Genomic DNA, 25,850 nt, shown 5'->3' with positions numbered 1-25,850 from the left:
CTTTATTGAAGAGAAATGTTTTTCACCAGAGGTAATTCATTAGATTGCTTTTGATGATTCAACGTTAGCCAATCAGAAACTCAGCCTTTCCAGGAAGGCCCATAAGAAAAGATCTCAATCACAATATTTACTAGAGTTGATCAATCAAGAAGCAGCTGGGCAATAATAAAGAAAACAACAGACAAACTGAGGAGTTAGTTACATCTTAAGATGATAAAGACTCTAGTGTCTACTACTTCAAACATGTGCAAATGGTTTCTTTACATAAAGTATGACACTGACCTTTAAACAAACTTAGGAAATCTTAATCAAAACATGTAATTTAAATGATAATAAGGTCAAGTACTGCTAATGTTCCCAAGGTTAAAGAGGTTTGAGAAGGAAGTGAGCTATTATTATTCATTTGAGGACTTTTTTTAATGTTCTCTAACTGAATGGTAACAGTTCAAGTAGCTCATGAAGTTGACAGCAGATGTCTGGAGATGCTCATTCTGATTTTATATTGTATTTGTTTGTTGTAGTAGCATCTCTCCAATAACGCAGGCCAACACTGTCAAATGAACGGAATGAAGGACTTTTACTAGAATGCATGACTCATTATGAAATACAACGTGATGTAAAAAATAACATGCTTACAGTTGCCTGGCAAATCCAGATTAAAACGGAAGGTGCCCTCACACTGTTATATTGTATTACATGTATGTATTCCAATGTGAATATTTCCAGATGACAGATTGATTGATGACAAGGTTATTTAATCTGAAGAAGGTCGAAACGTTGCCTACTGGAAAATGTAGGAGAAATTCAGCGCCCTATTTAATCCAGAGTGCTTACTAGTTTTCCCAGTTAATACCTAGTTAATGGTTTTACTTGAATGAGACACTCAGACTGGTACAGCACTTCTTTTCAATTGTGGATATTACAAAATATTACATTTGATCCAAGAGTGCTTCATCGGTTTAAGAAAACACTGATGAAACAGTGATCTATGTGACGTCTGAGCGATGACATACCTGAGTTTGATGAGTTAAAGCCAGGTAGGGAGGTGCTTCCGACACCTGGCAGAAGTCCAGGGGGCATCCCTTGCAGATTTGAATAGGCAGACTGAAGGTTCAGGGCCTGCAGGGCGGGGCTATCAAAGATCCCCTGCTGCTGCATGGCTTGCTGCTGTGCCAGTCCCAGGACCTCATTGGCTTTCTTGATGCGATCCATCTCCTGCTGGGCCATCAGCTGGCGGACAGTGGCTGGATCAAAGTACTCCTTCTCCTTGTCCAGTTGGCTCCCAATGGTGTCCTTTACCTTGGTGATGTGTTGCGCAGAGAAGATGTGATCTCGCACGGAGAGACGGGCACTGTACTTGATACTGCACAAAGTGCACTCCGTCTTCGGCCCCTCGTAGGATGTGTGGTTGATCCCGAAGTGCTTAGCCATACTGAGCTTGGCCTTTTTCTCCTTGGCGCGAGCATTCTGGAACCACACCTGAACCACCCTCTTTGGAAGTCCGATGTCATTGCCAAGTACCTCACACTCCAGCATGGTAGGTGTCCTGTAGTCATTGAAGCAGGACTTGAGTAGCTTCAGCTGGAGGTTAGTCATCTGAGTTCGGAAACGCTTTTGGCCAGGACGGTCTCCACTGTCGATGCTCCTGCTGCCGGAAGCACCGGGGCTTGGTGAGCAGGGATCAGCCAGACTGGAGGTCTCACTGTAGTCAATTATATTCTCATTTTCATAGTCTCTAGCATAATAGCTTGTCGCAGGGCTCACCAGCCCTGATGACATCTGGTCGTCATTTTCAAGAGAGGGGGCTGTACCCACAGACTTAGACAGGTAATCACCACTATTTTGACCATGCTTTTGATCAGCACTGTCATTGTCAGCATTGGCCTCATCACCAGTGGTGGTATCTGTGATGGCCGTATTCACTGAAGAACAGTCGTCATTATCAAGTTTGTTCTGGTCAAAGCTAAGGTTGACAGAGGACATAGATGGACTCTCAAAGTCCTCCATTCCTCCTTCAACTTTAATGGATGAAGGGCTCAAAAGGGCCCTGGGAGACAAGTCCATGTTTTTGCTCACTGGTGACAGAGAGGAGCATTGTCCATCATTGTTAGAAGGGGCAAGCTGGGAATAGCTGGAGATATCCAGAGGATCCATCTTCATTTGCATCCCTTCCTCAGTGAACATGCCAGAGAGAGCTAGGTTGTAACCGGCACGTTTGGCTTCATGCCAATGGCGGGAACGGATATGTGCCTCTAGTGCAGTTTTCGCCTTGAAGAGAGCACGACAAAAAGGGCATCGCCGGTGAGCTTGAGCAGGCCCTACAGCCCGAAACTGTCCCTTCCTTTCCCTGGCTCTGGTATTTTGGAACCAAACTTGCACTACCCTCTTCTTCAGTCCCACCTCATGAGCAATGTGGTCAAGCATTTTACGAGTAGGGTTTGAGTCCAATAGGTATTTCTGATAGAGGATCTCCAGCTGCTCAGGTGTGATGGTAGTCCTGAGGCGCTTGTCTCTTTGTGGCTCCTCCCCACTGTTGGTGCTGTCATTCTCGCCTGGGCTAGTGCCTGCTTTCTCCTCCAACTTCCTCTTCAGGGAGTTCATGGTGGAGGTGGGTGTTGATGGAGAGGTGGCAGAGCTGCTTGGGATCTGTGGCATAGCCCCAGAGAGGAGTTGACTGGCCAACAGGGGATTGCTTGGATCAAACAACATGAAGGGCATATCCATTGGGCGGTCCAAGAACTGAGGGTGGATGAATTGGTTTTGCACAGAGAGGAAGTGGAGTTGCTGGTGCTCCTGCCAGTGCTCAAAGGATGGGAAGCCAAGCTTGCACTGCTCACACTGGTATTGGATCATTTGCTGCGCCAGCTGTTGCTGTGATGCATTGCTCATGTGAGGGTTGAGGCCCATGTGGGAGCTCTGAGAAGCTCTCTCAGCCTGGCTTGTCTGAGAGACTGAGGGACCACAGTCACGTTGCTGCTGAGAGAGGGAAGGAGAAGAATGCTTGTTTGTCTTTGGGGCTGTTTGTGGCTTCTCATCTCGTGCTTCTCTTCTCTGATGTTGAGTCTCAGATTGGGGCTGATGCACAGTCTCCTGTTTGATGGTGGTCTGGTGCTCACGTGGATCTGAGGACATTTCAGCCAAATGTTTGGGCTTCTCATCATAAGAGTTTGATGTGTTAGCTGGTGAGGCTTCCTCCTTCTCAGAGGATGAGAGGTGGGAGAAAGCTGAGGTGGAGGGAGGGAGAGGGCAGAGGCTTGAGGAGGAAGGCATAGGGGTGTGACAGGAGGACCCAGAGGGGGTGTAGTATTCATGAGAAAGATCCATAGAGTCCTCGTTTTGGCTGTCGTATTGCCCGTCATCGTCTTCATCTTTGTAACACAGCTTCTTTTGGTGCTTTATGAGGTCAAATATACGCTGGAAAACCAGACTGCATTTCTTGCACTGGTAGTTCAGGTTGGTGGTGCGAATGTAACGGTCATTGGACAGCTCTCTTCGTTCACCATCTTTGCTTCCATCGCCCTGGTTTTCATAATTCTTGCGTGCCTTCTGACGAGCATTTTGGAACCACACCACAATGACACGTGTGGGGAGGCTCAGAAGGTTGGAGAGCTGTTCAAATTCATCATCTTTGGGGTAGGCGTTAGCATCAAAAAAGTCCTGAAGCACCCTCAATTGGTAGTCTGTAAACCTTGTTCTTGAGGATCTTTTACTCCCATAACACTCCTGTCTTTGAGGCTCAGGGGAAGGGGGTTTAGAGTCAATTTTGGTATCCTCCAGAGTGGTAATGGGTGGGTTGTTGAAGTTGTAGGGTGAGTCTTTGTTGCGCTGGCGCTCTTTGAAGAGGGTGTTGCGGAACCAGTGTTTGATGACTTTCTGGGGCAGCCCTGACTTATCTGCCATCTCTTTAATCTGATCCTCATTGGGGGAGTTGTTGATGTCAAAGTACTGCCGAAGGACCCTAAGCTGGTCATCAGTGATACGTGTCCGGGGCCTCTTATTCTGCTGCTGCTGTAGCATGGCTGGTGTAAGCTGCTGTTGGTAAAGCTGGGCCAGATCGTTAGCCAGTGACTGTGACTCCACAGATGACATCTGGGATTGCATTTGAGAGGGCATGGACTGTAGAGACATTGACTGCATCATGAGTGGTGAGAAGAGGGGCATATCCATTGGCATGGGAATTTGAGCCATTTGAACAGGAGGCTGTGGGGTCGACACAGTTGGCGGTGTGATGGATGGAGCAGAGACAGGAATATTTGGTGTTGGGGCTCTCTGCGGAGGGGGTGGAGGTGGAGGAGGAGGAGGAGGAGGAGGTGGAGGAGCAGGAGGAGCAGCCTCTGGTGTCTGGGGTCTGAGTGGATACAGTTTGTCATACTGCTCTCTGTATTCCTTGGCAAATCTCTCCAGGGAGCGGAATGGGAAGAAGGCCTGATGGATGTGCTCTTGATGACTCTTCAGAATCAGTATGTTTGAAAATAGTTTTCCACAGGCCTCACATTCCAGCTTCTCCAATCCCTCGATGGGGTCCACCACTCTCGTGATCCCACCAGGCGTGCTTGTTCCAGCTGGTCCAGGCCCAGCTGGCTTCTTCTGAGCTTTCTGCTTGTTTTCATTGTATTGAATCACTAGCTCAAACCCAAAGTTCTCCAGAAGAGCTTTAGTGGCATTTCCACGAGCATCTGATGCAATCCTTGGTGGAGGAAAGCCAGGATCGTGGTTGGAGTTCATTGCAGTCTGTTGCATGTCCTTTTTTTCGTTTGACTTGTTGTCAGAGCTGTCTTTTGTGACATGTTCCTCAATTTTCTCTCTTAGGTCTTTTTCTCTTTGTATTTCCCTTTCTCTCTCTTGCTTCTCATTGTGGGCGGCAGCGGCCTTCTGCTTTTTCTCAGCCTGGTGAAGGAGATTGGCACTCTGCTGAAGCAAAGCCATCTGGCCCTGGGCCTGAGAATGGGCTTGGGCCTGCTGTTGTTGGTGCTGCTGCTGAAGGTGGTGGTGCATCAGCTGCTGTTGCAGGCAGCTCTGAGCCTGAGCCTGCTGGGCAGAGTTCTTCAGGTCCTCCAACAGAGAGTTGGCAGTGGAGCTTGACAGACCAAGTGCAGAACTGTTGAGGTTCATCTCTGGGTTCAGTTGGAATTCTGCTCCAGGGATATAGAAAGGGAAGAGCAGCTGCTGTTGCTGCAGTGAGTGAAGAGCATCAGTTGTCATGGGGAAGTGCTGCAGAAGTGCTGGGTTGAAGAGCTGGGACTGGATGAGGGCAGCTTGCTGCTGGAGCTCTTGTTGGAGCTGGGCCTGGGCTTGGGCTTGGGCCTGAGCCAACTGCTGTTGCTGTTGCTGTTGAAGCTGCTGCTGCTGCTGTTGCTGCTGCTGCCCCCTTGCAGAGAGCATGTCTGCAAATTTCTTCTTTTTCGATTCATGGTTTTCAGACGGTGACGGATGACAAGTCATCGAGGAGTTCCCAAGGCTTTCAATGCTGTGAGACTGGCTCATGTGGTTGCCTCCAAGAATACTCTGTGTAGTCTGAGCCCCAGAAGAGCTGTGGTTGCTGGAGCTGGTTGTTGAGTTAGTAGCTGGGCTCGGGCTTGGAGTTGAAGTGCTGATGGAGGATCCACCGCCACTTAATCCAGAGCCACTGCTGGAGCTGGTGTTTCCTCCTGCTGCTTCAAGCTTGGCTGCTCGGGCCTTGGTCTGGTGGAGGACAGAGCGCATGTGGATCTCTAGAGTAGAGCTCTGACTGTAAGCCACGTTGCAAGTGTTGCACTTGAATGGTTTGTTGTCAGGGCTGCTGGTGGGCTCTGGTTGACCAGTGGTGGACTCCTGTAGGGCCCGCTTGACCTTGTGCAGGTGTGAGACAGAGTTGTAGTGAACCAGAAGGATGTTCTTCTGTGTGAATGACTCTTTGCACACCGTGCACTTGAAAGGACGAGATGGGTCCAGGAACTTCTCCATGGTAAAGTTAGGACCTTTCCTGAATGGCAGGGCACGCTTAGGCTCTGATCCAAAATCTTCTAGCAATGAGCCAGAGTCGCTGCCTGTTGGGCTTTGCTTCTCCTCTTGGTCACTGTCATCTCCCTCTTTGTCATCTTCTCCCAGTCCTCCGTGGTCCTCTCCAAGTGATGGATCTCCCATGACCATAAGGTCTCCATTCATCAGTAAGCCTCCGTAGAGCTGTTGGATGTCAGCCTCACTCAACTCTAGGTGGCTGGTCTCCAAATGTTTCTTCAAGGCCTGCAGGGTCCTGAAGCTGCGTTGACAGAGGCAGCACATGGTGGCTGCTCTGATGACGTGGTACTGTGAGTGCAGCTGCAGTTTCTCCACCGTCTTGAAGGCCAGGCTGCACTGGTTGCAGCGGTACTTGTAGACATGCCGGTCTGAGACAGGCAGCTGAGGCCTTTTGTTGTGAACCTCGTTGAAGTGCACCTGGAGGGAGTTGGAGGACTTGAAGACCTGGTTACAGCCTTTCTTCCAACACAGGAATTCTGTGTCTTCCCTTCCAGACTGCTGATCCTCCAGATGTGACTTGCGAGCTTCAGCTATTTCTGTAGGCAGTGAGACCCCTTTCTCAGGCTCAGCATCTGATGGTTCTGTCAATAAATAAAGAGAAAGAAAAAATGGATTAAAGAGGCTCCCACATAAGCAGAGTCTTTGTGCAAGAAAATGTAATTTCAACAGAGGACATCTTATCTCTACTTAGGAGTCCTTGACGCATGTATCATTTCAGAATCCCCAGGGAGGGGGTAGTTGCAACACACAGAAGTAATAACTAATTCAGACTCCTACAGATGCAGGAATCATTATTTTTCCTTTGTTGTCAATGATGGCCTTGGCATGATTCCCTGCATTTTCATTACATTTTCCAAAGGGAGACTGGGTAATGAGAACAGTGCCATCGCTATCCTTCACATTTAAATGAAAGGAGGGACAATTAAAGCATAGGTAAAAACATGGTGCTATACTGACCGGCTTGTTTCTTGATATCTTCAGAGCTAGAGTTAGCCGTGGCCTGTGGGGTGCTGCTTTGTGCCTCTCTATCTGGGCCTGGTACTGGTATGAACATGCTTTCTGGCAGAACCTCTGATGCTGTCACCTGGAAAATCAAACACAAGACATGTCCCATGTTAATTACTGTGTGGTCCTATTATACAACTGAGTTTCTGTAAGCTCACAAAAATATTATGTTGTTATATATTCTTTACATTTAAAACTGCACACATATTTTCCTGATGGAATTGATAGACATCTTAAAACATCTTGGAAACCCTTGCATAAGGTTTTTCTCTCACATGCACTCACACAGACATGCACAAATAATCATATTACTTTTTACTTTATTTGCCATCCCTGGAATTTGTACTTTGATCACTGCTGGTGTTTTGTCATGCGACTGGAAAGTTCTGCTGCAGCCAATTAGTGAGATGGCCTGAAAAGCCTACCTTGGCCAACTGAAAAGCTTATTAGGCCACCTAATTAAATAATTATTCCATTAAAAAAAAGTGCATCCCATTCCAATGATAAGGACCAGAACAGAAAAGAGGCATTCTGGGTAATATAAGCACTATCAGTTTGGGGAAATATTCTATGCCTTCCAACCCTGCATAAGTCACAATATAGTGGTTTAATGCCAGTTACGTTAGAGTTATTTCAGGTGCATTAAGAATACAAAATTAGAGCTACTATGGATAAATCCAAACATGAACAGGTTCAATAAAGATGTATGAACAAATACGCAACAAACTGACGTTTCAGGAGGAATGCTATGCATTTTTCCACGATACAATGGTTTAATTTGGTTCTACCATTTTAATTCGAACATTTCAAGGAGCAATGAATATTGATTAAGAATGTGCAGAGAAGCGGCCAGGTTTTCTTTGCTCTCAAAAGGTTGAAGTCAATCATGGGTGAATGACAGCCACCTCCCTCCGTATTATCTCCCCCCACCCCTCTTCCTCTCCCATATCTCCCCCTCATAGCCCCTCTTTCCCCTTACAGAAATGCAACAATTCATCAAATGCACTCATTAAGCAGCTCCTATTTAACAATAATCGGTGATTGAGATTGGAAGAGGCCGGGAGATGAGGCACTGTCTGCTTCACCTTCCTTCAATTAACCCCCCAAACAGAATAATCATCCTCACTCCCCACGCCGCATTTCAATTCACAGTACCCCAACCCACCCGACCCCACCCCTCTCCCTACTCCCCACAGTCTCTCCCCACCCTTCTCCCTACTCCCCACAGTCTCTCCCTACCCTTCTCCCTACTCCCCACAGTCTCTCCCCACCCTTCTCCCTACTCCCCACAGTCTCTCCCTACCCTTCTCCCTACTCCCCACAGTCTCTCCCCACCCTTCTCCCTACTCCACACAGTCTCTCCCCACCCTTCTCCCTACTCCCCACAGTCTCTCCCCACCCTTCTCCCTACTCCACACAGTCTCTCCCCACCCTTCTCCCTAGTCCCCACAGTCTCTCCCCACCCTTCTCCCTACTCCACACAGTCTCTCCCCACCCTTCTCCCTACTCCCCACAGTCTCTCCCCACCATTCTCCCTACTCCCCACAGTCTCTCCCCAACCCTATCCCTACTCCCCACAGTCTCTAACCACCCTTCTCCCTACTCCCCACAGTCTCTCCCCACCCTTCTCCCTAGTCTCCACAGTATCTCCCCACCCTTCTCCCTACTCCCCACAGTCTCTCCCCACCCCTCTCCGTGCCTCTATTAATCCTCTACCTCCATTTCAGGTTCTCCTTACTGCAATGGACCACCCTTCTTCTCTTCTATCACCCCACAATGGTCATCCTGGCTTTGCCTCTTTACTTAAATGTGTATGTGTGGGTGATAACATCAAATGAGGCTATACAAAATGAAAAGGAAGAATATAATTCAAATAGCTGTTTTGACCTTTACTATCTAACACAATATTCATATTATTCAAAAAGAATCAGTCAAATCTTATCAACATATATTTAACCTTAAGTCACCAGGAGTGATGTATAAAGGCATAATGGATTCACCTAGTCATCTGAAACATAAAATAATCAAATGCCTCTGTCTATATTTGTGTATTTTAGCCTTTGGTCTGGCCTGTGCTTCTAAAAGGAACAAACTCTCTGTCAGTCTGCAACTGGCAGTGTGTCCAGCAAATAGTGACAATGAGGACATGTCTGTGAACAAAGCATGGCACACAGCTCCAAACAGACCCACTCTAGTCCTCCACAAGGCCGAAAACTTTCTGTTTTCTTCTCCCTTCTCTCTCTCCTCCATATAGAGAGTGGCAAATTAATGCAACCAGCATGGAGAATACCACAAATACAAAACACAGCAGCGATTTACATTACAAAGTGGACTGTTTCTAGACAACCTCTTCATTAGACAACGAGAGGCAAGAGCAGAGAGTATCCCAAGGTCACTTTTAATTTGGACCACCTAATTGGCAAACATAGTTCAAAATGGCTATCATCTAGCCAGACTCAGAATTAATGAAGCACAATTATTTTCATTACCCCTATCTTAGACAGACAGAAAATGAGACATAGAATGAGAGAGGGAGGGGAGGAGAGAGAGGAAGAGAGAGGGAGCGAGAGAGGAGAGAGAGAGGGAGGGGTAATGGAAGGATGGGGCTGCAGGAGAGAGAGAGAGAGAGAGAGAGAGAGAGAGAGAGAGAGAGAGAGAGAGAGAGAGAGAGAGAGGAAGAGAGAGGGAGCGAGAGAGGGAGGAGTAATGGAAGGATGGGGCTGCAGGAGAGAGAGAGAGAGAGAGAGAGAGAGAGAGAGAGAGAGAGAGAGAGAGAGAGAGAGAGAGCACATGGTGGATAAAAATTGAGAGTGTGTGCATCTTTATGCATGGTCGGCATGAAATAAAAGTCTCCTATTTCAGAATTCATTAGGCTCGTCTGCTACACATGTGAAAAAAATAGAGTACTGTTCCATCTATATCCACCAGTAAAAATAAAAAAAGGTGCTGGTTTTAATGTGCATTATATTACCTATGGTTCTCTCCTGTGCCTTTATAGGGGCTCAGTGCATTATTATCTCTATAAAAGATAAATACTGCTGCCTTCCATACTAAAGTGTTCACCATTTGCTTTCTAGCTGGGCTAGAAAGATGGCTAGGCAGCTAGGCAGAGCACCGTTCTCCTGGATGATTGTCCAGCGAGCAATTCTGTTCCACAGGCAAGAACAAACGTCAACATTTCCACAGTCATTTACAGGAAATCAAAGGAGAGCAAATAAAACCATATTTCCCTTTGATGATGATTAAAACAAAATGAGCTCTTTCGCTGGGGTAATGTAGCAGAGGTAGACAGAGTCAATGTTGTAAATACTGATATTACATTTGTGTGAGTCTATATCTAACTTCAGAATGTATATTAATGCTTTAGTCTTTACGGTTTTTTATACCGCTCTGTGTGGAACTCAGATAGTTCCTAGATAGTGGTATATGTATGGTAAACGTTAGGGGTGATTGTACAGACATACAGTCTCTATTGTCTCTTTGTGAAATTGGTGCATTCATTATTCACGTGAGATTAAAGAAATAGTGAATAATAATATTTCCATTGCCTGAACTTGCATTTCATTAAAGGAAAAAAGTATTAATTACATTTAAATTAATCTGTGTCACAATAACTTGAATATATTATTAATAAAAGCCTTTGTTTAGAATAGCGCTAAGGTGATCACAGACACTGAGAGAAGATCAATGTGCTCCTGAGAATAAATGGACTGGGAGGTAAGATCTAGCAAACAACAGACTTATCTGTCTCTTCTCCCCCGCACTATCTCAACTGACTACGATAACAATGAGACCGAAAAAAGGGCTCATTGACCATAGGCACATTAGACAACGGCACCTTAGAATATGGCTAAAGCATCTGAACCTAACCCCCATAATATGTGACTGGCAGTGAGTCAATGGGATGCCTTGGAGCCATTTCACAATTAACAGTTTCCTTTGTATTTTGATAAAGCTTCAAATGTCATCAATTTGGAAGAGAGAAGACTGGAGAGACATGCTCCATTACAAACAGCCAGCCAGCCAGGCAGGCAGGGTGAGTAACAGTCATCTCTGGGCTGCAGAAAAGAGACACAGCTAAGGCCTCCGTTGGTCCTTGACCTGATGGGGCCCAGCCAGCCTGCCTGCATTGCCTTTTGTGTACAGACATACGCTACATGCGCTAAGCTCACACACGCAGAGCAACAAAAAGGCTGTGCGTATTCCCATGGCCTCTTCCTCACTTCCCACAGAGAAAATAAATGACTAAACAGACACAATGGTAAATATAAATGTGGTAAAGGATGTATACTGTACAGGATGGGCTGGGCTGGGCTGGGCTGGGTATTAAGGCTAGGTGGCAGAGCCATGACATCCTGTGTTGTGCTTTCCTCTCAACGTATTCAGTGTGTTTAAAAAGGCCATGAAAAAAAGATGTCATGAAGTCCCCATGCAATCCAGTGGCCATGGATTAGGAGGATAACAGTAATCAATGTACACATCTCAGAGGCAGGCGCCTACCTGTATCTTCACAAACAGAAAGACCACAATGTACCAGGAGAAAGGGCAGGAAAACCCAGCGAGAGGATTACGGACTGAACTACCTTGAACATCTCAGAACCATTTACAGCTGTTTAGCTTATAAAACACCATATTTGTATTTGTACAATAGCTGATGTGTGGTGAGCCTTCTGGTATTAAATGGTTGCAGTGCATCCCCCAAGTGGGTGGAAGAGGTGATTTCCCACCCTACTATGTAAAGCTCTTTGAGCACCTACTGTAGGTGGAAAGGCGCTATATAAATGCAATCAATTAGTATTATTATTACAACAACAGTTGTGTTCACCCTATTTTACAGAGATGGATGTGTGCAGGAGGCTTGGCATTGATATTTTAGGATGGTTTCGTTTAGCTTGAGAGAATGTGCATTCCCTGTTTATAATTGAGCTGACTGTTGGTATGTAACAGCATTGTAGGGGCCATGGTTAAATATTTCTAAAGAATACAGTACCTAAGGATGAATGTATACACATACTGTATCCACAGTCCACACAAACACACACAAGTACCGTGGCGATGAGCTTTTCCACGCAGTCGGGCGCCACGCTGTGGAGGTGTGTGAGGTGGAACTGCAGATGGATCTTGTTGTTCAGCATGTCCTGGCAGAGCGGGCAGCGGAACATGGGCTGGACAGAGTGCTGCGTCATCACGTGCATTCTCAGGCGGTTGAGGTCCGTGTTGCTGAACTTGCAGTAGGGACATTGGTACATCTGGAGGAGAGGAGGAGAGGGGGGAGAGAGGAGGAGAGGGGGGAGAGAGGAGCACAGGGAGGTTAATGAGGTGAGATGGAGAGCTGTAGGTCTGCTTTGTGAGAGAGAGGAGTTGGAATGGGAGGATGAATGGAGGAGTGTTGCCCCCTGTGTCTCTACCAGGCAGGTCCCTCTGATCATGGACCACTAGGCAATCCTGGCACACACTTCAAAGCTCTCTCATCTGTCAAATACTATATTGATTTTCCACCTTTTGCACAATTAGCAATGCAACTGCAGCAGGAAAGCAAAACTAATTTTAAGGAGATTTCAAAAAAATCATGCATAATGCAAAAAGGCCCGTCTTTATTCAAATGTCTTTAAGAAAAATGTTTAAAAGTAGCTACGTCTTTACATTCCTTTTCTCAATTAATGTGTAAGTTTTACTGCTTATAATGAGGGCATGGTAATTGGGGATGGGATAACCTTGAGTTGATTGGCAAGTTCAAATAGTTAGAACAGTGAGTCTTAATATGACCATCCTCTATAATTTAAGAAACCAACTTCAGGAAGTGGCAGCAGGCTGTGTGTTAAAGATAGAGCAGGAGTGGGCTGTTACCTGCTCCGCAGCAACACTCTTCTCAGCCGTCCTGGGACGCTTGGAGGAGAGGGGGCTCCCTGTGGCCCCTGACCGTGAGGAGGGCCTCTTAGAGGGGTTCGGGGAGTCTGTCTGGTCCCTCTCTGACTGGCTGGATCCTGCTGCACGCGCACACCCACACACACACACCCACACACACACACACACACACACACACACACACACACACACACACACACACACACACACACACACACACACACACACACACACACACACACACACACACACACACACACACGGGGCAGAGAAGAGAAGCAGACTCATCAAAGCAAGGTGAAGACTTGGCAGCCTGAGAACAAGTCAATCAATAAGTGTGCATAAAGGGCTTTGAAATGTCTTTCTTCAATGTGATATAACCACGTTTAATGGGACTTGGGCAGGGAAGCAGTTGATCAGCCAACCCACAGCTCCCCGTCCAAACCACCAGTCTGTATACTTCTCCTCCCATGCCAATGCAGCAACACACAGCCAAGGTACTTTGACGGCCTCTCTCCCCCCATGTTGGATCGTTAGGACATCAGACAGCGCCACAGATGGCTAATCAAAACATTAGTTTGCCACATTGGGCAGCTTTAGGTTTCTCTCTACCTCAGATTTTCCATTTGAAGTGGCGCTGGAGATGAGGGATTCGCCAAACTTGAGACGAGGCAAACATCTCCTCGCACTCCAGCATTAAGGTAAAGAGATCAGTCCTCAGTTCAACTTCAAATGTGACTGCTTTCTTTAATTAGTTTCTCCCAGGTACTCCTTTACAGCTGCTCTTATACAGGTACCCAGCTCTGACTAACAGAGAGGTGTGTATTCATTCACACCTCTTTTTCTATGGTTCCATTTACACAGCTATGATAGAAATAACACCATCTATAAATAGTTGCATAACATTAGCACAGATTGTTATTGTCTACAATGGTAGAATGGTCCCCATTGAGACAGTACATCCAATTAGCTAGCAAGAGGGCCTACTATAAGTGAGTGAATCTACTGCCAGACATTCATCAAGAGATGTAAACCTCATCAATTCCCAACTGTATTTTCAATTTCACCAATTCACACAATTATCAAAACAGACTGTCATGCTAGGCAATGCCATATATACTGCTGAGGTGGCTGTGGACTGGTTGAGAAGGGAGCAAGAAATTGGATTTTCGCTTTCAAAGCACTCATGACCAATGACCACATAAGCTTGCTCCTCATCAAAATACATTTCAGTTGAAATTGCTACCAAAGAGGGGTGAGGTCCTGGGATTCCTCTGCCAGGAATGAAAAAGGAATGGTGTCAGAGGAAGGAGAGGTGAGGTCCTTGGATTCCTCTGCCAGGAATGAAATATGAATGGTGTCAGAGGAAAGAGAGGTGAGGTCCTTGGATTCCTCTGCCAGGAATGAAATAGGAACGGTGTCAGAGGAAGGAGAGGTGAGGTCCTTGGATTCCTCTGCCAGGAATGAAATAGGAACGGTATCAGAGGAAGGAGAGGTGCAATTTGGCTTGGCAGTTAGAGCTTTAGAAGTTGTGGACCCAATATCCTCTGAAATTCTGCTGGAAACACTGACCTATAGCTTGACCCCGCTTGGGTAAATCCTCCTGCTCTTTGTGCCTACACAGCAAGTGAGTGCCAGTGCAACTCTCGACTTAATTGGAATTTCTGTAACCAGCTAAGCCTCCTCCAGTGGTTTGTGGGTCGGGCCAAGTGGACTGTGACAAAGAGAGAGTGGATAGAGAGACTCATTCACACCCCAGGGCCTCACAGCCCAACCATGGGTTCCCCCCTTCACAAACCAACACGGGCACCAGGCTTCACAACCACAACATGCCATTCAGCTCTTAGAAAGAGCAGGAATTTTGAGGAGAAACAAAACCTTTTTCCAAAGACCCTTAGGGGGATTCAATAGGGAATTAGCCTACTGATTAGCATCCATATGCACCACAGGATGTACAAGACAGCCATGCTTTGGTACACACAGTAGGCTGAAATGTAAATAGCGGCTAATTGTCAGGTACCTGCCCATCTCAGGCAGGAATACCCTCTCTCTACTGTCACTGCAGGCTCCAGTGTGCTCTGCTCTACTAGCCAGCTGGACGTATCACACAGCTAATCCTTTTAATGCAACCTGCAGCAGCATTAACAATGCAGCCAGCTTCTCCCTCCATCCCGCTCCCTGTCTCTCTCCGTCTCCACTGAGCCAGGCCCCACAACAAGAAGCTTCTGCTCAGCTAACCAGAGAGGAGAGCACTCCCTGTAAGAAACTCAAAAGAGAGAGAGGGAGAGAAAGAGAGGGAGGGGGGTAGACAAGAGATAGAGAGAAATAAAGCCAAACAAAATGGGAGTGGCAAACAGAAAAGAATCACAGCTGAGTAAAAATACTCAGCTAAGCCGGCGCTCGTAAAGGAGCTAAATCCACACGGAGCCGGCGTGGGGGAGCCAGAGCACCACAGTGCCCCGCCGCCAGCGGAAAGAATTCACTGTGAAACTTAAGGAGGTGTCTTGCCGGCCCTTAACAAGGCCATAAAGAGTTAAATTTGGCCTGATTTGTACAGTCCTGGAAGGGCAAATTGAGAACAGGGGGCATTGGGAAGGGGGCGAGGGGGGGGGGTTAGGGAGGGTCAGGTTAAGCAGGGCTGACCACGCTCCTGCTCCAGACATTAAAATGTCAGCTCCAATCAGGCCGTGGGCAGCTGAGCTGATTACCCAGTGGGGCCCTGCCTTGGCTTTGGTCAGAGCAGCCTGCTAGATCTCCCAGAGACACTGGGATTGGCCAGGGAGGCCCTATTAGATCCAGTCAGACACAATCCCATTAAACACATCAACCAATAAACAAAGGAAATGTTAAACAAAGGCACCTCCCCATTCCCTGACATTAACCTCTCAGTCATGAACTGTCCTCACCACTTCCGTCTCCACTTCACTACACTTCACTGCCTCTTCACTCACTGCCCCCTGTCTTCACTCCTCCTCTCTCCCTATTTCTCTTTTCTGGCCCACTCACTCTCTGGTGGTAGTCCCCCACCCCCCTCGTGTTAAAAGACTGTGAGGTAAACCCTCCTACCAGACCAGGTCCTTGCTGCCTTGCTAAGCAGTTATCAGACTCTAACTGCTCAGTATCAGGGTGGAAATCCTCACACATAAAGACCATAAATGATCATATGTGTCCAGGCCTTCAGTACAGGGCAAACAGCTGGAGAAGGGGAAGCAGCTGAAGCCTGCTCTGCTCTGAGAGAGGCAGCGTTACTGGACAACAGTCTTCAATGAGGCTGATATGATCAATCAGGCCAGAGTAATGGACAACATAATGCATGGGCTATGGAGTCCCGAGGCCAACACACTTAATACCTATATTAAACAATACACAAGAAGCCCTCAAACAATAACCAGCAGCTGGCTGGGTCTACCAGTGTATAATGTATGTGGGTGTTTGAGTGTGAGTGTGTGAGTGTTTGAGTGTGTGTGTGTGTGTGTGTGTGTGTGTGTGTGTGTGTGTGTGTGTGTGTGTGTGTGTGTGTGTGTGTGTGTGTGTGTGTGTGTGTGTGTGTGTGTGTGTGTGTGTGTGTGTGTGAGAGAGAGACAGAGTCTGAGAGCGGGGTGGGAAGGCTTGTTCAGGGCACAGCCTTACCTCGTCACGGTTAGGAGTCCATAAATCTGATCAATCGCTCTCTCCTAAGAATCCAAACCGCCCACTCCTGCCACCAGCCCTGTGACTAAAGTCCAGCTACCGTATCCTGTTTTCGTTGTCGAGTGAAGAGGAAAAAAGAGAGACCAACACAGAGCGAGCCTGGGAACATACCGGAACGAAAAGGAGGCTGATAAAAACAGAGGGTGAGGGGATTTTAGTGGCGTGTGCGGTCTAAGCGTGGCATGGTTGGGCTGGTATCAGAACATGGTCGAGCATCGGGACCGACCAGATCCATTAACAGGGGCTAGGAGCAGAACATTGGCTCTGCCTCCTCCAGGACCCACACTGTAATTCATGTGCACTGGGCTCAGCACACAGCCACATTCTGGCTATGAAAGGCAAAATAAAGACATTGGGTTCAGTTGGAGGGAAAGCGTACAGTAACGTGAACTCTATTGCTCTCTAAAGTCCCAATTCTTTTGACCTGCTCTTGGGAGGCAATTTGAAGTTTGATATGCTGCATAAAATGGCAATCAAGGATGTCAAGTTCTTTAATATTCAAATCTCACTGTCTCTCCTTGTCAAATTACCATTGGAGGACATTCTGTGCTTTCATATATGGAATCCCTGTGTGACCTTGTCCTGGAACTGTCTGTGTAGCTCTCCTGTGATAGGGTGTGAATCAGTTTGTCATCAGAGGGGCTGGGCTCATCTTTATGGCTTCATCCATACATGTGGATCACAGTGGGGCCTCCCCAGTGACCTATTTGACTGAGAGGACCCTGTGTGACCCTGACCTCTCCTCTCCGCTCATTACACACCCGCCTCACATCCAGCCCAAACCAACTCTGACAGATACACAGAGTGGACTTTCATCTGAGAGCACAAAAGGTATAGAAGGAGGGAAAGAACCCTTAAGAGTCAATTAGGTGATTATTAATTCATGGGCCTTTTCCGTAAACCAGGGGCTTTTGTGCTGTCGAGTCCCGTAAGTGAATTGGACTTTGGCACCTTGTCTCACCTCCCTGGGCTGGGCTGCATTACTCAGGCTGCAGCGAGGGGGCTGTCAGCACACAACCTGGTCTCTGTAGCAATCACAGCCTTGCTGTGCTTTCAAGGGGGGGGAAAGATGGCAGCTGGAGTGAGTGACCGACACAAGCCAGGCTGAATTAACACAACAGGTCTTCTGCCATCGAAATCTTACAGGAATGCAATCACAGCTGCCATTGTGTCATTGATCTGTCTCTACATCCTTGGGAAGGGATATTACACGAGTTGGAGCTAACAGGAAGGAGAGGAGAGGAGAGGAAGAAGAAAGGGGGAGAGAATGATTTCCTGTGGCGGGTGTCTGGGTCTGGGATGGTAGGCCTGGTAGTGCCCTCTTCTCTCACAACTGGCTGGAGAAGCTTGACCATCAGTATGGACACTGTCCCCCAGGAGGCCTGGGAAAAGGGTGCATGTGGTCACCAGCTCCTCCCCTTCTACCGACTGGCCCTATCCTGTCTGCAGACCCAGCCCTGCCTCGGAACCCAGAAGCCTCCGGTCGTAAAAACATAAGCCACAGTTTCGGCTGCAATGGAGCCAGGCCACATGGCCCTACAGCCTGATACCCACCACTCCGCCCTGGGCCCAGGCCCAGCCGCTTCCTACCCACAACCACCCCTCTCACAATCCCTTCCCACAATGGCCTGATCATTCAGGGATAGACTCACAGCCATCTACTGTACTGGAACTCCCTCCATTCAGTCTCCTCCTCACCCCCTCCCCACTAACCCTCCACCCACTCCACACTTCACAGGGCCAAATTACTGAAGCTCTCTCTCCCCATGTCCCTCTGCTCTTCACTCGCCTCTAGTCCCTCAGCAATTGAACCATTAATATGGAGAAGCAGGTTCAACTCCCCAGTGCTACAAGTCATTCACTTTTAATGCATATGCTAACAATAACTGAATATGATCTCTCTTTTCCCCTCCCCTTTCTGCCGTCTTTTTTAATCTACAGGCCATGTTAGAGCCCTGAGCGACAAAGGGCTATATTCCACTTCACCTCATATTTCTCAGGTAATTACTCTGTATCAATTAATTTCAAATAAAGAAAATTACAACCAAAGCCTCACGCCAAAGCGACTCTATATCGAGGCTCATCATTCCTCAGTATCCTTGGTGGATAACCCTGACTTTTATTAAATGAAAAACCAGCTCCACACTGCATGGGAAAAGAAGACAGTGGTTTATATAGGCCTACAGGCATGACTGCAACAAAGACACATTTAAAATGAAGAAATTAAAAGGAGACAGTAATTAGTGTCCGCGTTATTAATCTTCAGGCCACTGAGCAGGCGGCTGACATGGCGTTCACCTTTAAAGGACACTCCTCCCCAACCCGGCTGGCCCATTACACTATAGCAGTACAACTCATAAACACTGATTTTTCAGGGAGTTGGCTCACAAACAAGGACAATTTATGGTCTATAATCTTCAAAGACAAAGGGAATTCTAATTTGAGGGATGACAAGCACTCAAAATACATGATATGAATATGTAAACATTTTTCTGATCTCCTCTGACTTCATGGGATAACAGTTGCACATTGTTAGAACTCAAGGGGGGGTAAAGCAATAGACCATTGGTATAAAACATTCCTTAGGCTGAACTGTTAAACAATATGAAAATATGAGATTTAAAAAACAATGAGCACTGTCCATTGCTAACCTTACCCTACTGGCCAGCACAGCATTTCTGACAACTACTAAAACTAGAGTTGAGAGCTACCACATCCCCATATGTGTATGTTTCAGTGTGAGCCACACACCACTCCCAAGACTAGAGAGCACAGACCATTATATGTTCAGCCTGTAGTATCACTCCTCTGCATCCAGGGGCTGCTAATGTTCACTGCACTGACAGAGACGCATCCATCGTCTAATTTCCCTTCACTCACACACACAGACACACACAAATCTACACATACAAACCAACCCACACATGCGCACACACACTCACAACCATACACACACTCACAGCACTGGGCTCCTCCACACTCATCCAATCACAGAGATTCATAGGTAAAAGTAAATATTTAAGGGAAAAGAGATGGGACCAATTTGGTTGGGTGCTCTGCCAGTGTCAGAATGCGGATGACCCCGCGCTGTAATATCATTTTCCCCTCCCTCGCTCCAGCTCCCATAATTTGAAAGTCAGGAAGGGGGTAGGAGAGGAATTATTCATAAACCTCAATTGCAGAAGATTGCAACCCCCACTCCCTCCCCACACACACACACACTGCACCCCTCCCTCCCATTTCTCCATATAGGCCACCACAATACAAACCCTTCCCATACATTTATGTTAAGCATGTCAAATCATATTGTGGCCATTCCTCCTAGCCCTTAAGTGTATTAACAATCCCTCTTTCTGCCCCCCCCCCCCCCCCCCCCCCCCCGTCCTCTCCCCTCCTCCTCTACCTTTCTCCTACCTCCATCCCTGTGTATTCAGCTCCTGCATTAATACTGTCCTTCTCTAATCTAGGTACAGCTCCCCTTGCCTTCCGGAGCCGAACCCCTCCATTTCACTAATGCTGCCTCAGCTAGGTGAACAAGGCGTGAGTAGAAGGGGAGCAAGGCTCGGGGCTGGCCATTTATAAATATTTCATTGGCCACATTAGAAACGACCCCTGGATAGCTTATTGGGGAAGTTGGCTAAATCGCAGCTTCTGCCAACATTCACTTTATTGTTTAAATAAGTAATGAATTCAATGTACAAACTAAACTTGTGGTTGTATGTCATCCCTCTCATGGAAAATAATTACAAAGTCTGGTGTGTGTGTTCACCTGTGTGAGCGGCATATTGTAGAAATCTTTCAGCAGGAGAAGACATGCAGAATACACATGCATTTCTAAATGGCTTTAATGAATTTTGAAGCGCTGTGGCACTAAAAAGGGAAATAAGATTGACAGTAGCTTTAAAAAGGAAGATTCCTTTCTTCTGCCTCTGCTAATGCCGCCTGCCTGATAGTGACTGTCACTTGTAAAGGGAACAACGTCTCCACACCAAGTTCCAATGTTTGTATGACAAGGATGAGACGAAACACTTCAATAGTTCTAATGACGGACCTTAGGAGAGCGGCACACCATCAGACAGCGGGAGACAGAGCACTTTTCAGACAGTCCTTTAAATAACAGGTTAGCTCAGTCCCTCACAGTCTAGTCCAACAAACAGCATCAGTGTGTTGTCTGCCTTCTCAGACATCCTGAGACAATCATCAGCCACAACAAGCATGCCTCTGTTTACCAAATGCATTCTGTGTTCCTCTGTGCTGTTGTTCGTACAGGGTTATAGAGGGTCTCTGTATAGGCGCTGTGTCCATCAATCATACAAAAATAGAGGAGAAAATGCGACCTTCCATTAAACTAGCGCTCCCGTCTCCTTTCTCAGCTGACAACACAGCCGCCCCCCCATCCCTCCACCCACCCACCTTTTCACTGACATCAAACAGAAACCCAGACCTGGTTTCCTAATGCACATCCGCTATTTTTAACTAAGCGGTTCTAATAAGCTGCTGGGAAGCTGTACATTTTTCATATGCAAGCACATCTTTCCTTTGTGAAAACACAGAAACACACTTATTTGGTGATTAGTGACTGACAGAGGGGAGGAAAGGAATTGAATATGCTTGTATCAAATTGCATGCCTTTCAAAAAGCAGGAATGCTAATGCAAGGACTCTTCCTGAGCACCACAGGTATGAGTGAATTATTAATCGCTTGACTCATTTTAATGCTTTTTAAAGTGCTATATTTTGATGTGTTAAAATGTACTTTTAGCCATTTTTCAGGCAGGCATGCATATCATTACTTCTCCCATCAAAGAGGAGCGTCACCCTTTCAAAGAGCACAAACAACTCAGGCTCATTTAAAATAAAAGTTAGAATATCAAAAACCTTTTTACAAAGATGGGGCTTCAAGTGGTGTGATGAACTTTTTTGCAGAACTTTCTTTAAAAAAATGTAGGTATGCAAAAGGTCTGGATTGTTTTCCAGCTTTTAACCTCACCAATGTAAATGAAGACATCAGAACTCTAACCATCCCCCAGATCCAGGGATGGAGCTGGTCTAGTTAAAATGCCATCTCTCACTCTGCCTGCTAGTCTGTGATGTTGGCTTTCATTACCACAACTCTGTCTATTGGATGGGAGGAGATTACAAGAAATCCCCCTACTCGCTTCCATCCTTGTCTGACAACATGAAACAAATAGCTAGATCAAAGCTAATTACTGATAATACTTATTCCCTTTTCTACTTCATAACAGTAAAAACTCAAAGTATAAAAAGGACCTTCCATTAACCCAGTGCTGACAACCAGGATTCAACCCTGAACATAAGACAAGACCCCATTGTCCAGAGAACCATGCTGTATTATACTGTTCCACAGTACTCCAGCATACTGTGTGCTAAATGGAAAAGCATGTTTCATACATGTTTCATACATGGCCACAAGACAACAGTGTTTGGATGGATATTTACACAGTATCTGTCTCAAAAAGGTGTGTCAACGCTCCCCACACCCCACCAAGAACCAATGGGAAAGCACCTCAGGCCTCAACGCTCTATGGGCTCTCTTTTATTAACAAACCTAACACAATGGTAAACCCAAGCACAGGCGGTAGCGCTATAGGTTCAGGGGTGTATCAGAAATATCTTTGCTATTTTCACTGTCACAATTATCGGCACACTTGCTGGCGTTGGTGCGAAAGGGATCTGTTTTGATGAATAAACAAGTTGTGGGTGTGTCGAGGCTTGGGCCCTCACCGGCCAATCAGAACGTGCTCCCTGGTGAAATATGTGGTTGCTTCAAGTTTTGGATTTACAGTCTTTTATGTATTGCCTTGGAATCAACTCCAATTCCAATGTTAGTCCATTATAGTTTATTAAATGGCTTACAGAAATGAAATAACAAAATGTAGACCTTTGCTAAATAAAAATGTAGAACTTTGCTAAATACGTTAACTTGAACCCATTTGCATTCCACATTGTTCTAAGTAATTGCATGCCTTCAATAGCATTCACACTGATATAGGGGCTCCTCCTGTACATTACATTATGGCTGAGCAGGGATATGCCAAACATTGTCAATAAGAAAGATTACATTCATTATTGATAAAGCCTAAAAGAGAACAAATAATTCTAATAAAATGCTAAACAAAACAACAAACTTGTTTTAAATAGGCTATGTCACACTTACAGGCACCATCATTTCTCCCCGCGGGCATATAATATTAAAACAACACAGAATATGAAGGGTTTTATGCACTTCCAAAACAGGACCTGCATGGCTAAAATAATGTGGGCCTGTCTACAATGCTTAGATAAAAAGTGAATGTCAGCTCACTGTTTTCCTCCTCTCAAACTTTATATTTTAATAAAGCGTCGGTGATTAAGATTTATTTCCAAGCCGTCTCAGGAGGCACAAACCCTTTATCGGCAGTCTTGACTACTTCGCAATTGCATAGAGCAGACAAAAAAAGCCTAATTGAGAGGAGGGTAAGGCTATGCTTGGTTTTTAACCAAATAAAACGAAATAGGAAAAAACGAAATGTTTTTTATGTTTCTAAACTCGCCAAAGGCACATGAGGCTACTCTTGTTCCATGTGCATATGGGCAGTGTGCGTCACGGCTGGATTGGCTGTTTTCGCCATCAAAATTCATGCCATAAGCAACTGCGTGGTTAGTCTTAAATATCCCTATCAGCGCTGAAATTACCACTTTGGATCATGTTTTTAAGGACATGCCTCAAATACTTCCACCCTGCCCACCTGAACGCAAGAGAACTGATATAAGACAGATAAATTGCAGAACCTGGCGTTAGGGATGAAAAACAAAAACATCAGCCGAAAATAGAGCCCTATATAGTATACTGCTATTACTAATGACTATTACTGTAACTATTACTAGATTGTTACCGAACTATTATTACTATAACATATTACTATAACTTCTAACTAATTCTACCAAGGAAGTTTAGAATATTCCTGGTCTAGGAGTGCTGTGATTGGATATCCAGGCCAAACCCCCAACAGGGCTTGACACAAACCCTAGCTATGCTCTGACGTGAACATATGGCCAGGGGGGCCAAGCAGTGGGGGGCAGTCACAAACACTTCCTGTCTTTGAATCTCCTCCTCACACTCATACACCCACACATGTTCAGCCTGGACCTGCTGACCTCAACTAGCAGCAGAAATCAGCTAAACCATTTCTAATGGAAATCAGCTAAACCGTTTCTAATGGAAATCAGCTAAACCATTTCTAATGGAAATCAGCTAAACCGTTTCTAATGCACACTGATGTAAACTAATCACATTAAAAGCAGATAGGATTCATCCTAAAACCTACAACAACAAACAATCATGGACTCCCACCAAAACACAGGCCTTTAATCTGCAGGTAAAAGTAGGCCTCAGGTTAGAATAGGCCCGAACACTAATGTCTCCCCTCAGCTCAAGCCCCACCTCTCCATGGAACTCAACACCTGCACCTGGCATCAGAAAGCCCATGGAGAGAAATATCCCTATCTGATAACATTTAACACAGGTGTGTGTTTGTGTCACACACAATCAGTGCAGTGCAGGCGGGCAGGCAGGCCTGTCACATGGGCACACACACGTGGCTGAGCTTGAATTATGCGCCCAGGCCCCTCTCCATAAAATCCACTGACAACTGACAAAACATGAGTCACCTGACCAGATTAGCTCAATTGACAATTGGGACTAATTCATCAGATAGGATTTGATGGGAGGAGACCTGTCTCCCTCCTACAGTAAGAAACAGAAAGGCCTCCTTTAAAAAAAACACTACAAACTGATTTGTGGATTTGTTAACAGAGCAATATTAAAGGGACTCTGACATTTGTGTAGAATCTGTATAATTATTTGAGACAAAAGGCCTTCTGTTGAGAACAAATCAGGTGCAATAGCACATGATCCCTGAGGGCAGTGTTGCCTAAATGTGTGTAGTGTAAATATAGGCCTTACCTGTCCCTTTGGTGAGCTCCTTCTCCCCCCCACTCTCTCTGTCTTTGGTTTGGTCCTCCTGCTCTGTGGTGGTCTCACTGGCAGCCTCCACATCCTCGCTCAGCTCTCCTGAAGGGGGAGGAGAGGATGGGATATGTAAATCAACACGCCATCAGAATTGGTGGAAGCACTTAAAGGGACAGCAGCGTTTTTTTTCTATAGGGGCTTACAACAATTACATTCGCTGACACGCAGTTAAAAGGTTACCAGACAAAGAGGGAGGGATCTGCTTTCTGTCCTGTGCTGCTTGATCACCATGAGTGCATTTTGCCATTTATTTTCCTTAAAACAATAAAATTAGAGAAATCATTTTTGTTAATCAAAACAGAGATAGAGGAAATGTATTATATTTTATCATCTATTTTCTCTGCTGTATCCACACTAATATGAACACATTTAGAAAATAATTACAGTTAATTTGAAAATATAATAATAATAACATCATCATTTTTTATACAAGCCCCAAAGTTATAATTCTTAATTTATTCAAGACCATGACACAAATATCTTTATGGCTTCCTCTCTTTAATGTGGACATAAAACTGCAGAAAACCGCACACATGTGGTAGAGACATACACACGTTTTCCAAAGCGGTTTGAAGTATGCAGACAGGAAAAATAATTGTGTGAGGAGCGTGTTTCTAGAGAAAGACCTCTCTCTCGCTTACTCTCTCTTTCTCTCTCTCTCCCTCTTTCTCTCCTTCTCTTTCTCTCTCGCTTTCTCTCACTCCACATGCATTACTGTCCCCAGCTGCAGTCTGCTAGGCTACTTACCAATACAGGGCTCATTTCACCTCTACTTCCTCGCTATTGCAAAATAAAAAATCATAAATATTTAAAACTTTCAGACCGGCATTTCATTTGATTTTTCTGCCAAGTCAAATACAGAAATCCCCTGTAATGACCTTAAAAGCCTCAGCTCAATATATCAGCCCATTTAAAAGCATTGAACTCCAAACAATATCCGATAATGCCATCTGTAAGTAATGCAGAGAGGGAAATATGGCAAAAAACTGATAATAAAAAGGGCATCAATCTTCTTTATTTCTCTCCAGTGCCCCCCGAGCAGCCCCTCGGCCTGTTAAGTTTGTTTAAAAGTAGTGCGACTAGCACGCAACAGCATTGATTTGACAACAGTAAACTGGGCCGTAGTCAATAAGGCCTATCAGTTACTACACAAGTCAGCTAATTCTCAGCAAATGTACTTAAATGTTCTTTTGAAAATGCTTCCACTCTCAGGTCTCTACTCTACAGTCTATTGATATATTGACAATACTACAACAACAGCC

The 25,850-nt window shown here is 45.8% G+C and overlaps 1 protein-coding gene across 1 annotated transcript in view; it reads right to left on the bottom strand.

The window, feature by feature from the left end:
- LOC120024690 (zinc finger homeobox protein 3-like) overlaps positions 1-25,850 on the bottom strand; it is a 164,639-nt gene that overhangs the window by 6,862 nt on the left and 131,927 nt on the right. The window contains exons 6-10 of the mRNA XM_038968932.1: positions 24,523-24,630; positions 12,850-12,986; positions 12,051-12,251; positions 6,955-7,081; positions 1,014-6,578 (exon numbers count right to left, since the gene is read on the bottom strand). Coding sequence (XP_038824860.1) covers positions 1,014-6,578; positions 6,955-7,081; positions 12,051-12,251; positions 12,850-12,986; positions 24,523-24,630 — 6,138 coding nt within the window. The remainder of the gene's footprint in view (positions 1-1,013; positions 6,579-6,954; positions 7,082-12,050; positions 12,252-12,849; positions 12,987-24,522; positions 24,631-25,850) is intronic.

This window comes from Salvelinus namaycush, chromosome 30 (assembly GCF_016432855.1).
Source record: "Salvelinus namaycush isolate Seneca chromosome 30, SaNama_1.0, whole genome shotgun sequence".
In the NCBI taxonomy this organism is placed as follows: domain Eukaryota; kingdom Metazoa; phylum Chordata; class Actinopteri; order Salmoniformes; family Salmonidae; genus Salvelinus; species Salvelinus namaycush.
Note: the sequence above shows the minus strand (reverse complement) of the source record. Positions and strands in the feature narration are given on the sequence as shown.